The following is a 17,213-nucleotide window of genomic DNA, read 5'->3' on the forward strand; positions in this document are numbered from 1 at the left end:
ACCGGGAAGGAAAACAAAGAGACAAGCTCCAAGGACAGCATGAGTATGACACATTGTAAAATAATAAAATGCCAATATCAATGAGCAACCCATGAATGAGAATAATAAATACTTTGTTTCTTCAAAATTCTTTTGATTAGTTCGCGCTCTAGTGATACTAGTTCTTCGCGCTCTAATGGGATGTGCCCTAATAAGATTAGCTCTAGTAGGACAAAAATATTTTTTGCGCTCTAGTGTGATAAGCTCTAATGGTTTGCGCTCTAATGAGATGTTACCATATGTGACACTAGGAACATAAAGGTTATGATATTTTCATATTTCTATTACCAACATGTTAACTGAACAGAATTTTTGCAAATTTTGTTGCTTTGTTATTTTAGGTTGGCAAGAGTTTTGTGATTTACAATATCAGATGCTCAATAGTTTTGCATGAGAGGGATGCAGACGGGAAGGAGGAAAGGGAAAGATGCACGCTAACTCCACCTCTGCACATTTCCCATGTTCACAACAGATAATCATCACTGAATTTCAGTATTAACTTCATGTCAGAAAGATTCAGACAGAATTTTATTATATTAAAAGCATGCCTAAAATCAATTGATAAGACTTAACGCAGGGTACATAGAGAAGTGTGTTTGAAACACAAGCCTTTTGTTGATGATGATGATGATGGATTGTGACACTAGCTTAGTGTGAGAGGTCAATCAATAGGTGAAGCCTGCAGGTATCTTTTTTCATTTTATCGCAACTTTAAATCTGACTATAATTTACAGTTGACCTTTTGAGACCAATTATTATATAATTTATATTACTCTTGACACATATCTGATACATCTGCAACTTTTAGTCTTTATCTTGATTTGGGCATTTGCCTTACTATTAAAAAAATATCAAATATGACTTTGACAGCTCATTATTACACATGCATAAACATATTAAAATTATTTAAATTCTTTTTATTGCACTAATTACAATTTAATTGTACTTATTACAATTAATTACAACTAATTACAATTTAATTGCACAAATTACAATTAATTACAACTAATTACAATTTTAATTGCACTAATTACAATTTAATTGCACTGTCCTGAGATATGAAAAATATGATTATTCAGTCAAGTGTCCAAAGGCTTCTGACAAAGTAATCTATTATTAAGTGCACTGAATTTAGATGAAAATATGTTTCATTTAAAGAAAGACTACATTATTTATTTCCTACAATATATTAAATGTATAAACTATGTTCCAATCAGTTCTGAATCAGTTGAAGAAGTAAAACAGTAATTGAATGAGTCCAACAGTGTTTATAAACTTTGTTACCTACCTGTAATTTACCTACCGGTAAGTTACCTTTATTTAAGAACATACCTTAATATACTTGCCTAGAAGTCATGTCAAACTGCAAACTGCAAATAACAAAGATCCTGATCTGCCATAGCATAATGTACCCGCAGATCAGGGTCTATTTTGTTTGTTTTACTGATTACTGCTAACAAACTGCACAGATCCAGCTCTGATAGCACATTATGGAACAGCAGATCTGGGTCTGTGCAGTTTGCAGTTGAATTCATCTCATAACCAGTATATACAGTACATACTTAACTGTGAAAAGTATAGACTTAGATTGAAGTTAATCATCATCATGTACTATATTATGTACTTTTCATTCTGTGCTTGCATTATCTATAGTACAAACAGGGTAGACCCTGACCCAATCTGACAAAACACAAGTATTCAAGAATTAGGTTGATAGATAACAGATATTCTGTAGAAACAGGTGAATGGTCAGTCATAAAGTTTTATGTAACAAGAGAAATCTGTTAGAGAAAAAGTTTTTATTGAATTTCCTTGCCTGTAGAAACCATGTGATGACAACTGAAAATTACCACTACTACAAACATTCTGGATGTCCTACATATTTTCTAGGCAAAATTACACATGTTGGAGTTGTACAGTTTGCCAATTTTTTTATATATCTTTCTTCTGTTTAGATTAGTGGGTATTCACAGGGAAGAATATATTACCTGTAGTGTAAAATACTAATCAAATCTCTATTCCTCCATCAACTAGTATTCATGCAACATATACATTCTAACTTCCATTAATTCTGTTATGTGTGTCTTGGGTTGCTAGGTGGAGTTATTTGATCAAACACATACTGGCATGAAAGAAAGTGCTCAGAAAACTCTTCTGATGAGCAAATCCCTGTGAGTGCCAGAAGACACATTGTACATCTTACTTTGTACCATGTACTGTTTTTCTCCCACTCATGTGACAGAGAAATGTTATGAATTTGTGACTGCTTCTTTTCATGTTTGTCACATGTTTCATGACATTATAATGACTATGATTGATTTTAATAATGTGTGTGTGTGTGTGTGTGTGATTTAGACTTTAACGTAGCTTTTAACAATGTTCCAGTCATATCGCTACGATGTCTGCAGTGTGGCAGTTTATAGTGATGTCTAGCACTGGGGCATCATGCTGCAGACACGTAGCATTATGTCCCAAACAATTACATTATCCTCACACCAGGCTGACCAGTCCTAACACTAACCTCTTAATGCTGAGCACCAAGCGAGACAGCTGTTAGTACCATTTTCAGATGTCTTTGGTTTGACTCAGCCGGGGATCAAACCCACAACCTCTTGCATCTGAGGCGGATGCTGATTTTAATAATGTCATAATGCTAGAAATCAATGAAAGCACAAAAAGGGTGTAAATGATATGATGGAATTTATAATTTATCTAGCCTCTTTGAAAATAAGATAGGCATTGACACAGAGTCAAGCAAATCCCAGTCTTTAATTTAACTTAAAGGCTGGGATTGGTTTGATTCTGTATCTTTTGCTCAGCAAAGCCTCACCAAAGACCAATAATGCAACACCTTGACTGGGATTTTCTTATTTTGGTGCCAACCTGACATAAAAATTATATAAATCTTTGCATAAATAATAGCCAATCCCTATTAACTAATGTATAACTTATAGTCAAATGCAAACAGTATAAACCCAGATCTACCAATTCAAAATGGACCAGCAGATTTGAATCTACACTGTTACGTTGGAACAAGTAGAATGAACAGCACAGATCCTGATCTTCCAATGCATATTATTCCATGTATAACAAACAGGAAAATGTAAATTGTAGATACACCAATCTTCCAGCGCATAGTGCATAAACCCGGACCAGTCAGTGCAAATTGCAACACTGGATCTGACCTGGAAATATACAACTCTGAACTTAAGTTTAAGACTGAACTTTCACTCACAACCAACCAAAAGTGTCATTACAAATGTAATTTTTTTTCTTTTTGATTGGATGACACAAAGTCTTGTACGATTTTCAGGCCTATGCATTTACACTACTTGAAGTTCGGTGCTAAAAGTTATATGAAAGCAAACATTGTAATGAGTGCATTTAAAAGTGAACCCTCAGCATTTTCACTTGTTCAAATAATAATTACTCCTTTTCTCATCTCTTGCATCTATTAATCATTATTCTCTTGATGTATGCCCCGGACAAGTCATATCAAAGACTCATAAAAATGGTACTAACAGCTGCCTCACTAGGCGCTCAGCATTAAGAGGTTAGTGCTAGGACTGGTCGGCCTGGTGTCAGGATAATGTGATTGGGTAGGACATAATGCTATATGTCTGCATCATGATGCCCCATTGCTAGACATCACTTTAAATTGCCACATGATAAAAATCATCATGATATGACTGGAAAATTGTTAAAGCTATGTTCAAAATCTAAATCACATACACACACACTCTTGAAGTATGAGATAACTATGGCACTTTAATCTCCACCTTTACCTGTCCCATTTGTCAAGGTACTGGCATTACAAGGGCCATGCATGATGTTGAACTAAATGTACTGCATAAACTTGCTTATAAGTCAAGTCAGACTGCAAATAATAGATCCTTAGCTTAACGTGCCTGCAGATCAGGGTCTGTCTTGTTTGTTCTACTGATTACTCCTTACAAACTGCATGAATCCAGATCTGCCAGTGCAATAGATCTTGGTCTATGCAGTTTGCAATTGGACTCATTCTTATAAGAGAGTATATACAGTACTAAAAATCATAAAGAGATGACATAAACATGCAATCACAGTGTCTTAAATGTTATTTACAGAGTAAATATTTGAAGTATATTATGGTCTTTATGTAAATGAACAGTAAATATTTGATTTAATATCTGTACACAGACAAGACGACACAGATAAAATAAAATGTAAAATGGTTCACCTGAAGCTAGATCAAAAAGAGTTGTTTCCCCTGAAGCACAAATGAACCCACCATAATTGCCTTGCTTAGTGCACAAAGTAGACCATTACCAATAACATTTCACCTCATAACAAGACGTCATTTAATAAAAATGCATGTTCTTAAAATTTAAAACATTTATAATCACAGATAGAATATTAATACAATGTATGCAAACTGAACATATTTTTTAAAGATTGAACAAAATTGTCATGATGTTAAAATTCATTAAGTTTAGAAAGAAAGAAATTTAAATGTACAGAATGGTGTTTATTATACTATACAAGTGCCCCAATCAAAACATTTAAGTACTGACGAAATCTTTGAATAATGACAATTTATAAATTTATTTTGAGTGCATCAACTTAAATGGCATAAGTGTTAGAGAACGTTTAGTGAACTTGATGCTACTCACCCATTTGTTTGCTCTGCCTCACTTGGATCCCTATCTGTCAAAATTTTGCTGAATGGTTCATTGGGTAATTCCTTATCCTGTAACTTTCCAGCTTTATACGTCCCTTTTCCGTGAGGATAATTCTCACCATATGTGACGATATCAGAATCAACAGATGTTCTTACTGAACTAAGGTCAGACATTTTAACTTAAATATTTTGATTAACTCTTTCCTGATGAGATTATAAAATATCTGTGACTTTTAAAAACAACTTGTCTCTTCCAACTCCATGATAATGTTTACTCTTGACATAAATGGTGCAAATATTGCATATCTCAGATTTCTCTAGCGTAGGCCTGTCTTCTATTTTCATCCCACTGAGATCAACTGAGCTACTCATAAAAAAATGTTAAAAAGTTTCAAATTACATAAAGGAATTTATTATGGTAAAAACTGTCTACTATAAACTGAAAGCATTAGTTCATGAATTCCTAGCAGAAAAATATTCTACATTACTTAATACAGTCTACAGCCAGCTAAAATACTTAATACAGTCTACAATCAATTAAAACCCTTAATACAGTCTACAACCAGCTAAAACACTCAATACAGTCCATAGACTACTAATACATTTAATACAGTCTACAGCCAATTAAAACCCTTAAATACAGCCAAATAAAACCTTAAAGATCAATATGTATTTTGAAAATACCAAATTAGAGCTAGGCTTTAAATTTTCAGCTCACAAAAACAAATACATTTCTTAAAGTTAAATTTGCTTTGGTGGCATTAATATAATTTCTGATCTTCAACCTTTTGTATGTCAACAACACATTAGCACACACATTTTATGCAATTCCCAAATATTTTCAATCATTGACATCCGAATCCTTACTAAGCATAAAATCTTAATCCTGTAGTTATCAGGAACTGTTCAATGTTGAATTTGCAGAAATACATATTACTCTTGATGTACCAGGTAAGTAAAGCCCTCCCCCCAATCCCATTTCTACACGCTCTCAAACAGAATACACAAGGCACCTGCTCAATTTCATGTCACTCATATAAATACATCCAATAAAGGATAAACTTTCAAATTTATTTAGCTATTTAATCTATAAAAACCTTGAAAGTATTTCACTGAAACTACATGTATGAAGTTGATTAACCATAATGGCAGTCTTATCATCCCTTCCTGGCACTTTAATATCAATTTATGACACAACTGAAACTGAAGAAAAACATTTTTAAACTCCAATTAAACCTTTAACAAATCCAGAAATCTTTAATTCTACTAAAGTACACTTTTATGACACAATTTGAGCACAAATCAGCTGAAACACACTAGAATATTCTAAGTTGATGATATAATTATCAGTTAAAGTGGAATACCCAGTCAATTATCTTGCTTGCAAATCTCCTGACAGCAAAGGAATGCCATACAGCAAAGCCATGACTTTTCCATTTGACATAAACCATAAAAAAACTAAAAAAGCTAAACAAACACTTAACAGCAATCATGTAAAGTGTACAAAAACCCTTGGACAATATCAAAAGTAAACTATTTTGCCTTTGGACCCATCAAATCAGCAATTAAAATTATTACATGCTGCCCATGTTGTCCACATATAAATATAATTACATGGATTTGCTGATAGGTGGTCCATGTCACCTGATATGGCTGCAATTAATTTTACATTTCTATAAGAATACCAATGTCACAACTGAAGAAACAACCAATTTCTGATAGCGTTTGAAACGTGATTGATATTGGGGAGGATTTGTAATTTTTTAATACCTTCATGCTGGCGCATACATTAATATAAATGTACCCAGGTGTCTCAATCACCTTTTGAAACGCCGTGAGTCTTTCTATTCAAATAGATCTGAATGTGAAGTCAAGACTAACACAGTCGTTGTACTAAGATGATGAAGATAATAAAAAGCCTGACTTTAAATGAGTATAAAGTTGTCAGATTTGATTCTCTATCGACCTTTACATTTGCTACAACATGCATAGAATACTTTTAATTTTTTCTTTCTTTTTCTATACAATATATTACTCTTTTACTTTATTTTGTTGTATATTAGTGTTCACACAGATAAGTCTTGTCCAGACATTACAAGTTAAAACCTCTATGCCCAGCAAAATGGATTATGCTATGGCAGATCATATCTTTGTTGTTTGCAGTTTGACTTGACTTATAAGTGAGTGAAGATGGTATATATATATATATATATATGTACAACTGCACAGGTGCAAAAGTATACACCTCATATACTCAATCATTAATCAGATCCAATTGCAAACAACATAGACCCTGATCTATGTTCTGCCAGTGCATTATGCAATGGCAGATCTGGGTCTGTGCAGTCTGCAGCAGGATCTAACTTAATAAGTGAGTACAGATGATAATTTCACTTCTAATCTGAACACTTAAAATTTCATAACCAAAGCCCAATTGATTTTCCTAGTGTGACTGGTAGCTTGGATACCAATATGAATACAAATATTTTGACTAGATCAATAGGTTGTTAAACTGTATTAATTCTGTGAAATTGTAGTACAACTGAGAAATTTAATATCACATATGAAGGTTTGCAAATAGTTTCTCTTCCAGTGATAATGATATAGTACAAAAAGTTATTTTAATTAGTGTAATTAGTTTTCTCAGTATGAATGGATAATAATGGACCTTATGCAATGTGTTAATGATGGGACATATTTGCTTACCGTCAGATCCTATTATGTAATACATGTAGCACACTTATGAATTCCTTTTCTATCTCAGATTAATTTTTGTATAGTAATGTGTACAATTGACAAACTTTATTGATAAAGGTGTCAAATTTGTTACCCCGTAGGAATCAATCCATTTTCTATCTTGGTAAGATAAATGTTTCATTTCCAGCATGTCATGAATTTGCTGCCTTGTAATAAAGGACAAAACCATATACAATTTATTAGAACACAAAGTCAAGAAAACTTTCATATTGATGTGAGGAATGTCTGACCATCTTTTTGCACTCAGTTTACAATATCTTTATTTAAGCATATGAATTTAATGAGGGAAAAAGCTGGAAATTAAAGAACTTCTATATTTTTTTAACTTACTGAATAATGCCTTTAAAGACCAGTAAGTTTCTAAATTCTTTGGTGTAAGAGCATGAACTTTATGAGCAACGTGAAAAGGTAAAGAATAAATACAATTTATGTCTTATATTAATGGTCACAGTAGTCACTTAAAAATTTTGAACACAAGGTTTTGTGCAAAGACTCCATTGATGTAAGCAGTTAGAAGCAGTTTGCTTCCTCAATATCAGTTTATGAGATTATAAAGATTTAAATTAACATGAGCTTACATAGTATGAGAAGGAAAGAACATGTATCAAAGAGACAACCACAAGGTGTACCTTTGCTCTTGAGTCAAAAAGCCAACTGTATCAAAGAGACAACCACAAGGTGTACCTTTGCTCTTGAGTCAAAAAGCCATCTTCATCAAAGAGACAACCAAATTGTGTACCTTTGCTCTTGAGTCAAAAGCCAACTGTATCAAAGAGACATTCACAAGGTGAACCTTTGCTCTTGAGTCAAAAAGCCATCTTCATCAAAGAGACAACCAAAATGTGTATCCTTGCTCCTGAGTCAAAAGCCAACTGTATCAGAGAGACAACCAACAGACTGTATCCTTCCTCTTGAGTAAAAAAGTCATCTTTTTCAAAGAGACAACCAAAGTGTGTACCTTTGCTCTTGAGTCAAAAGCAATATTTTTCAAGATCATGAAAATAAACTAATTTTGATATCAAATGGCTTTTTTGCATTATTGAGTAAGAAGTATTAATCTGGTACCCCATCAACAAACACAGTTAAATCCAACAAATGACAAGGCCATTGAAATTGAATTACAGTATAAATATAACAATAATGTACACTAGCTGTAAATGCCTTAAAGTATGCATTCCAAATCAATGAGTAAACAGTCTAAAGCATGCCATCAGCTATTGTGCAGGAAAATAGCACAGGTAAGCTATAGGTAACACAGAATAATCCTTCTTTATATGCCAATAGACTATTCTTTTAAAATGAGTTTGACAACAACCATGCCAATCATGAGTTATTTGAATTGTCAGAGTTAATGAAGTTGCAATCGGCTTCTTTGTTAGCTGAAATGGGCTTCTTAGCTAAGCTGAAATGGGCTGCTTAGTTAAGCTGTGAAGCCCACTCTTGCTTGCAACCATGAAAACTCTAGCATTACCCCAAAACAGAAATCAAACTGTTAGGTACTTCAAATCACTCTGAATTTTAATATTTGCACTGTATTTAAAAGTTAGGAACTGAGATTGCTGCTTTTAAAGGCTACAATGAGTGAAATATAGACTGGTCCAATCAAATCGAACTATACTTTGGAAGCAACCAGTCTAAGCCAACTGTCAGCCTACACAGATATGATTTCCATAATTACATTGCATAAAAACTGGATACTGGTCAGGATATTGTAATGAAACTGAATAGGTATTCTACACATAGCATTACTATAATGTCTTTATTTTTTTCCCTCTCATTTTTCATACACAACAATGCAAATCATAACTTTTTGGCCTTAAGTTGTTTGTACATAAAACTTTACATTATTATAATACTTAAAAATATTTGTACTTCAGAATTAGCCCAAATTGTAATTAATATTTGTACCTATTATTTATTAAAATGAAAAAAGCTCTTAATACCATAAGTATCAAAATTGATGGAAAGACAACGTACCAGTCACTTATATACTCACTTATAAATTGGATCCAGATGCAAACTGCACAAACCCAGATCTGCTGTCACATAATCTACCAGCAGGTTTGTGTCTCTGCAATCTGTCAGGAGTAATCAGTAGATCAACATAGGTCCTGATCTGTATCACATTAGTGATAGTAGATCTGGGTCTGTGTTGCTGGCAGTTGAACTTGAATCATAAGCGAGTACATACGGTAGGTATACTGATCAGTAAATTTCCACTGTAGAAGTACCAAGAGTTAATATTGATAACACATAACTCACATTTATATGAGATATATCACATGTATGAGTTAACATTATGGTGTAAATGTTTGCTTCATGCCAACATGCATTTTGCCTGATTACCCAATTTAAACATTTAGGAATGGATAGCAAAGTGTTGATGTTACACTAACAAATATTTGTCATCTATTATATACAATCTGATCATTTAATAGACTGTTCAACTGGACACCATTCTTCCAAATTATTGTTGAGTATACATTTCATTCCCTCAAATGTTTTCAGATATATATATATATATATATATATATATATATATATATATATATATATATATATATATATATATATATATATATATATATATATATATGTGTGTGTGTGTGTATGTATGTAGAACACAACATGACAAGGAAAAAGAAAAGTACAAGTTGCAATTGTCTTGAGCAAACCTATAAAGGATTTTAAATAGAATTTGTTTGGATTCCATTATGCAAGTAGGTTAAAGTATATAAGTGAGAATGGGATCAATGAAATGCCACTGTGGATAAACTATTAAAACTTGACAAAGTATCAGATGATGTTTAAACAGGATTGTCATGTGTTGAAATTAGTGCCATTAAAGTGGTGTGTGTGTGTGTGTGTGTGTGTGCGTGTGTGTGTGATTAGGAATTTTAATGTAGCTTTAACAATTTTTCAGTCATATTGCTACGATGTCTGCAGTGTGCCAGTTTACAGAGATGTCTAGCACTGGGGCATCATGCCAAAGACATGTAGCATGATGTCTTACCCAGTTACATTATCCTGACACCAGGCCAACCAGTCCTAACACTAACCTCTTAATGCTGAGCACCTAGCGAGGCAGCTGTTAGAACCATTTTTGTAAGTCTTTGGTATGACTTGGCTGGGGTTCAAACCCACGACCTACCACTTCCAAGGCAGATGCTTTAACCACTAGGCCACCAGAGCAGACAAAAGATTGACATGTAATTGTTGGTGTCATTGTTAGGTGAATAGCTATCTGTAACTACAAGTCATGACAGAAAAGTGTGGGAAAGTACCCTGTCATCAAATGCCCATAAAATAATAGCTGAATAAATATTTATACATTCATAAAAACTTTATAGGCTAAAGATGAATTGCAATAATAAAATCATATGTTGATGAATTTTTCCAGAATGACACAGATATTGAGATTATATTTGTTTTTCATAACAAAAAGCCAGCCCAGCCCATTTATGGCAGGTCATAAATCGGCAGCGATAATTTTTGAAGGTCTCATATATATTTCATTGATTTAACCACTCTATCTTGTGCAATATTTCAGTGACAATATTTAGGCAACTACCACATATGCTTGCTTATAAGTCTAAGTGCAAACAACAAAGACCCTGATCTGCCATTGCATAATGTGCCAGCAGATGTGGTTCTATTTTGTTTACTCTATTAATTACTTCTGATAAACTGCATAGCCCCAGATGTGCCAGCATACTATGCATTGGCAGATCTTGGTCTTCACAGTTTGCAGTTAAACTTTAAGTGAAAATATATGTTACTAAATGTTTATTTTTTCTTTATTTCCTAAGAGACAGACCACAACACTGTCATTTTATGTCCAATCTCTTCTAGAGTTGCTAGTGCTTAGTATCCATACAAGTGACCATATATTTATGCCATCATAATGTAATGAGCATGTCTTTTCAATCTGGACAGTACGCAATTGATATTACAAAAGTGGACATCCTTAAAAATCACACTATTCCAACATCTGGGCCATCAAGAATACATGGGCATTGGCTGACTGGCTGATCTTTGGTAATCACCTTTAGGGATCACTCAGATCTCACATCTCTGTGTGGATTTTAATCTCAGCTTAGCCAATGTAGGTATGTGAGAAAGCTTCCTGGGGTTAGTGGTTCTTCACTGGGTCTTCACATGTTTGTCCTCCACCAAATATACTGGCCACCATGTATAGCCTATTATGTTTAAAAAATAATGTTAAACATGCAAAACCAATCAATCAAGGATTAATTCAACCAATTGGTATTGTATGTATGTAAATTGAATGTAAATTAAATTTCTTCACTTCAAGAAAAAGTGTGTTCATGTCCACCATGAAAGCAATCTCAAAATTCTTCATCTGAATGAAAATTAAATTAAGAAACAACCTTCCTATTAATAAGTTTTATGTAAATTTAATTGACTGTATTTAATTTGTATATATAGACTAAGTTTAATAAAAATCTGAAGGACTTGTACAAAGGAATATGAATATGTATAAAATATCCATGTTTCCTTATCAGCTGGACTAATTCCACTACATTAAGTTTTAAGAAAGTGTAACTCTAATTGAACAGAGAAACAAATGCCAACAAATCTCAGAAAATATGAACCAACCAGCAAGCATAATTTTAAATTTTAGGTTCTTAGCCAATGTACATGCAAATACATGAAAACAATAATGTCAGCAAATGTGAATCACTATTCAACATTTACCTCCTGAATTCAAAACCCTTTATGTCATTATACTCCAACCAATAAATAATCAGAACAAAAATGTCTGACCAAGAAAACTTGAAAGTAAATAAATGATAAACATCCACTGAGGAATACCAAACATGAAGAAATCAGTTCTCTTCCCAAGTTTCACTTTGGAATCTTGATTTGGAAGAGGCTTGATAAATGTCCCAAAGGAATACACAAAACAAATCATCACAACTTTCACATGACATCTTCACAAAAAACACTCCTCACTTTTCTGGGATGTCATTCAAATCCAGCTTTGTACTTAACCATTACTTGTATTTGACTGACAAATATACACCTATTTCACATTTAAAACTCATGAATAATTTCCTTTAATGGCATCATGTTGTACACTCACTAATGTGTAATGACCTTTACAGGTGTAAGTAGGAGGCGAAAATAATGAATATATTTACACATGAGAAGGGAATTGTATGAAAGAAAATGGACTCTTAGAATTTGTATTGAAAGATATCTGTTGGATGAAAACAATCCATATCAATTGAAATGTTGATATCCATGGATTAAATTAAGGACATTACTGGTTGGTATTCATATAGCCAGCAAGTAAATTATGGTACAAGATAAGTCAACCGTAATGGTAGAGGTACTTTACAATAGTTATTCACTTGAAAGATTTTATGGTCAGGGTGCATTTGCCATGCTTAGGGCACTGATTTCATGGTGTGTGTGTGTGTGTGTGTGTGTGTGTGTGTGTGTGTGTGTGTGTGTGTGTGTGTGTGTGTGTGTGTGTGTGTGTGTGTGTGTGTGTGTAGGTCAAGTCCAACTGCGAGCTAAATAGACCTGATCTGTCATCACATAAGGCACCTACAGATCAGGGTCTATGTTGTTTGTTCTGCTGATTACTGCTAACAAACTGCATAGGCCCAGATCTACCATCACAGATTGCAGTTGGACTCAACTTATAAGTGAGTGCATATGGTACCAAAAGCCAAGTCTGGTCAGAGGGTAGGCACCTTATATACTCCTTTACAAGACTATATCTGCAGAAGGTTGGTATACTACTTTTTTCTTGATGAAAAGTAGGCTGCTCTATTATCTAAGCTTAAAATATGCAATCCATTGAAACTGTAACATGTCCAGTACAAGCAGCTAAATACAGGTAAAACTTGTTATAATGCGATGCCCGGGGTCTAAAGAATAACACTGTGATATAAGTGGGATCACGCTAAAAAAAAATTGAAAAACTTCCACATAGACAATGCACATTGAAATTTAAGTCATCAATTTTAACTAACCTCTTGATTATATAATCTGCTAGGGATATGAATAATCAGCTTTTCTGAGAGCATGTATTTAGGATGTTAAAAAGAGAGGTCAGCTTAAGTAAAAAAAATGCTGCCATCAGGTTATAAGTGGAATATCGTTATAACAAATTGCATTATGAAAGGTTTTACCTGTATTAGGGGTATTTGAAAATTTCATTTTGTTATAACATTTTTGTTTCTTTGATCATTGCAATAAGTTTAATGCCAATCAATAGACATAATAACATTATATGAAATGATCTACCGCTGCATGTACAACATGTCAGACACCTGCAGATATATTTTCATTATATAACATGCGTAAATGACAGTAACATAAAAAAATGTTAGAGAATGAGAAACAATTCTGATACTGAGAAAACAGCATGCTGTGAAATCTAGGTGCTCTAAGGATACTCTCTGACTGATAACAAGGCTGACTTGGAAAAAGTTTAAAAATATAAATATATATATATATATATATATATATATAATTCATATATATATAATTCATATATATATAATTCATCATTCTAAAGATGGTTGTGAATCTATGGAAGATGAACTGCATTCTGGAAGATTGTTGTCTGCAATTGGTAAGTAGTTAGTGGCTGTGGAGAAATGGCGATTAATGAAGAGGCTTGATAACACAGTGGAAGATACTTCTTCTGTCACAGGCATTAATTTGTTAGTTGTTTTGAGATTTACTGAAGAATCATATGAAGTCCAGAAATGTTTGTGAATGATGGGTCCACATTTATTGATAGCTGCTCAAAAACAGAATTAGGGTTGAAAGCTGTGGAACACTACCAAACCATTCGTCTATGCAATGGTATCTGAGGTATCCATCTGCCAATAACAATGCACCAGCACATGAATCTGGTGTTGTGACAGACTTCCTGAAGGAGCACAGCATCCAAACTCTGTCATTTCCTCCATGCAGCCCTGATTTAGACCTTCAGATGATTTTTGACTGAATCCCATTATGAAAAAATCACTAAGGGGCCAGTGATTTGAAAGTTGCCATGCAGTTGGAAGTGCAGTTTTCAAGTGAACCAAAAAGTGAATACAAAAGGGGCATTTAATAATTTTATAGCATGACTAAGCAAATGTGTCCAGGTGCATGGGGAGTGCTTTGAGGAGACATATTGTTAAATAATAAAGAACTTTGTTGTACAGTGCACTAATATTCAGAGCTTTTTTAATTCCCCTGGGGACAGGGGAGAATGCAAATAAAAATCCTGTATATCACCAATCTCTTCATATGATGGGGTATACAAAGCGTCGATCATGACAGAAACAAAAGAATTCAGCAAGTTTCTGTTAATCCCTAAAATAAACATGTTCAATTTGAATGTAATAACCATTTGTTAGTCTTTAAATCTTCGAAATAAACTTATATAAAACGCACAACAAATTATCAATTAGCCAAACAAATGTACCGAATAATAAAAATGTTGAGTACAATATTTATGATATACTTATGTAGTAGAAATACACTTCTGTGTCTTATATCTTAATAGAAAATTTCATCTTAAATATAGAATCTTTCCCTGCAGTCTACATGTAAATGCTTTGTCTATTTGTTTTTATTTTGCTTCTTACTTATTATTTGTGATAAATATAAAAATAATATTAAAAGGATGTTATCAAGGATATAACTAAAACAAAACAAAAGCAAAACACATATTCTGTGGGGAAATTAATTTAATGAATGGTACTTCATTCTTAAGAAAAATTTTAAACAATTTAATTTTTTGTAATGAATCAAGACACACCCTCCTCCATGTTCTCCTAAAAATGGCCAAAATTAACATTCAATTCCCATTATCTGATAAACATCTGAAATTTAATTTTAATCTCTGTATCTTTATATATTTATTATACAATCCTTATGCATGTTTTGCAATGTAGATTGATTGAAATCAAAGAGAAAATTACTGAGACTTCTGAATTCATTCCTGCACATAACTTTTCTACACAATAAAACCATTTCCCAGGTACAAATATTTAAAGACAAGAAAAATAACTCTTTCTCTGGAGTCATATTTTGTGTGATAATGTAAAGATTTGCTTCCCTTTCATAGACACACCAATGCAAAAGTGAAAAAATCTGAACTAGATGAGAATTTTGGCAGTAAAGGTCTTTGACTGATTGGTTATACCCAATATATGATGTGTTTACTAAAGATGTATTTGATAATCACCTGCAAGAAGCTATAAAGGCTACATAGAGACATAAAACTCAACGTTGCAAGACAGGTACCAGGCAAAACCATTCGATTTGGCACTGTGCCTTTTGAACTTGCAGTAAGGCTGTGTGATCCCACAAATTTCCTTTTCTATTAATTTCCATGAAGAGTTCTATTGCAAGCTTTCAACACAGTTGCAGGGGAAGCAACACTAAAATTTAAATGTTTTAATTTATCCTTTATTTAAAATAAGCAGTAAAAAAAATTATTTGATTTTAAATGGAGAAAAATGAATAGAGAATTTATTCACAAAGACTTAATCTAATTATCATAAAAAAAACATACATTTTACAAATAGCATGAAGAATTCAAAGACAGATTCATATGTTACCATAACTATGCATGATGATATGTTTGTCTTTGTTTTTGTACTAACATTCTCCATGTGATTTGTGCATAAGTACTCAGTGCTAATTTATTTAACATGGAAGTAGCTGTAGAGTAATACCACTGGTTTAGCAAGTCAGTGGTTCTCCATCCCATTTATAATTTCAAGTTAATGAACAAAATTGTGTAAGTTTTGTGCATAAGGAAAACATCATTATGGAATCACTTACAAAAATTATATGTAAAACATGCACAGATCTTAAGAGTACACAAAAAAATTTCATGACAAGGCTTCCTGATCTAATTTTGTACTACCTGAATTTTAAAACAACTCACAGATAATAATAATAATAAAAAGAAATAATAATAATAATAATAATAATAATAATAATAATAATAATAGTAATAATAATAATAATATAAATAAAGTCTTTTGTCAGTAGGTAAAACAATTAGTTTACAAAAGAAATTTCATTTGAGACCCTCTATTATATGCAAATATTTACAAATAAGCAACAAAGATGCATTATAGTACAGTTACTTTCAATATAATTTCATGAAAAGACAGCAATTGAAGGAAAGGGACAAGAATATTGTGAGTAAAATGATAAATGTTAAGTATATATGAATGCTAAAAAGAATGTACTTATTATTCACACAGATGTATCATGGGGCCATTGTCTTGTTTTTTTAATTAAAAACATTTAATGACGGTCCTTTTCTCATACCTAATATTTGTTATACGATCATTTTTGAGTGTTTTATCAGTGAAAAGTAGCATACTCGATCAAGTGCCTCGTTTGCTTATTTGTGTAACACAATCATGAGAAGCTGAACTGTAGGTCATTCAACAGATAATCCATTTATTCTGCAGTCAGGTTAATCCAATAATTCTAATTTGACCTCTTGGAAAATGGGAGAATATTGTGCATCGTCATCCATATTTAAGTTATTTCCTTCAGACTGGAATTTTTCTTTGGACCAAACATTATACCATAATTTACAAGACTTTAAAGTTGACTTCAAAAATATGTATACAGATTGCACAATAAAACACTTAACTTGTAAAATTTAAATTAAATATTTATACAGTAAACACTACAAAGGTAGCTTATCACTTTGCATTTTGCCTTTTTGTGCAACAATTCCAGTAAAATGCAG

At 32.7% G+C, this 17,213-nt stretch overlaps 1 protein-coding gene across 4 annotated transcripts in view; it reads right to left on the reverse strand.

Moving 5' to 3' along the window:
* The window catches only part of LOC149802897 (cilia- and flagella-associated protein 337-like), a 146,498-nt gene that overhangs the window by 98,779 nt on the left and 30,506 nt on the right, over window positions 1–17,213 (reverse strand). Inside the window, exon 1 of one of the 4 annotated variants that reach the window (XM_089952387.1) lies at window positions 4,692–6,222. The exons of the other annotated variants lie outside the window; for them this stretch is intronic. Coding sequence (XP_089808513.1) covers window positions 4,692–4,873 — 182 coding nt within the window. The 5' untranslated portion in view covers window positions 4,874–6,222. Of the gene's footprint in view, window positions 1–4,691; window positions 6,223–17,213 lie in introns of those variants that run through there. 4 annotated transcript variants of the gene reach the window in all.

The sequence above is a fragment of the Sinohyriopsis cumingii genome, chromosome 3, assembly GCF_028554795.1.
Source record: "Sinohyriopsis cumingii isolate HCF-2022 chromosome 3, ASM2855479v2, whole genome shotgun sequence".
In the NCBI taxonomy this organism is placed as follows: domain Eukaryota; kingdom Metazoa; phylum Mollusca; class Bivalvia; order Unionida; family Unionidae; genus Sinohyriopsis; species Sinohyriopsis cumingii.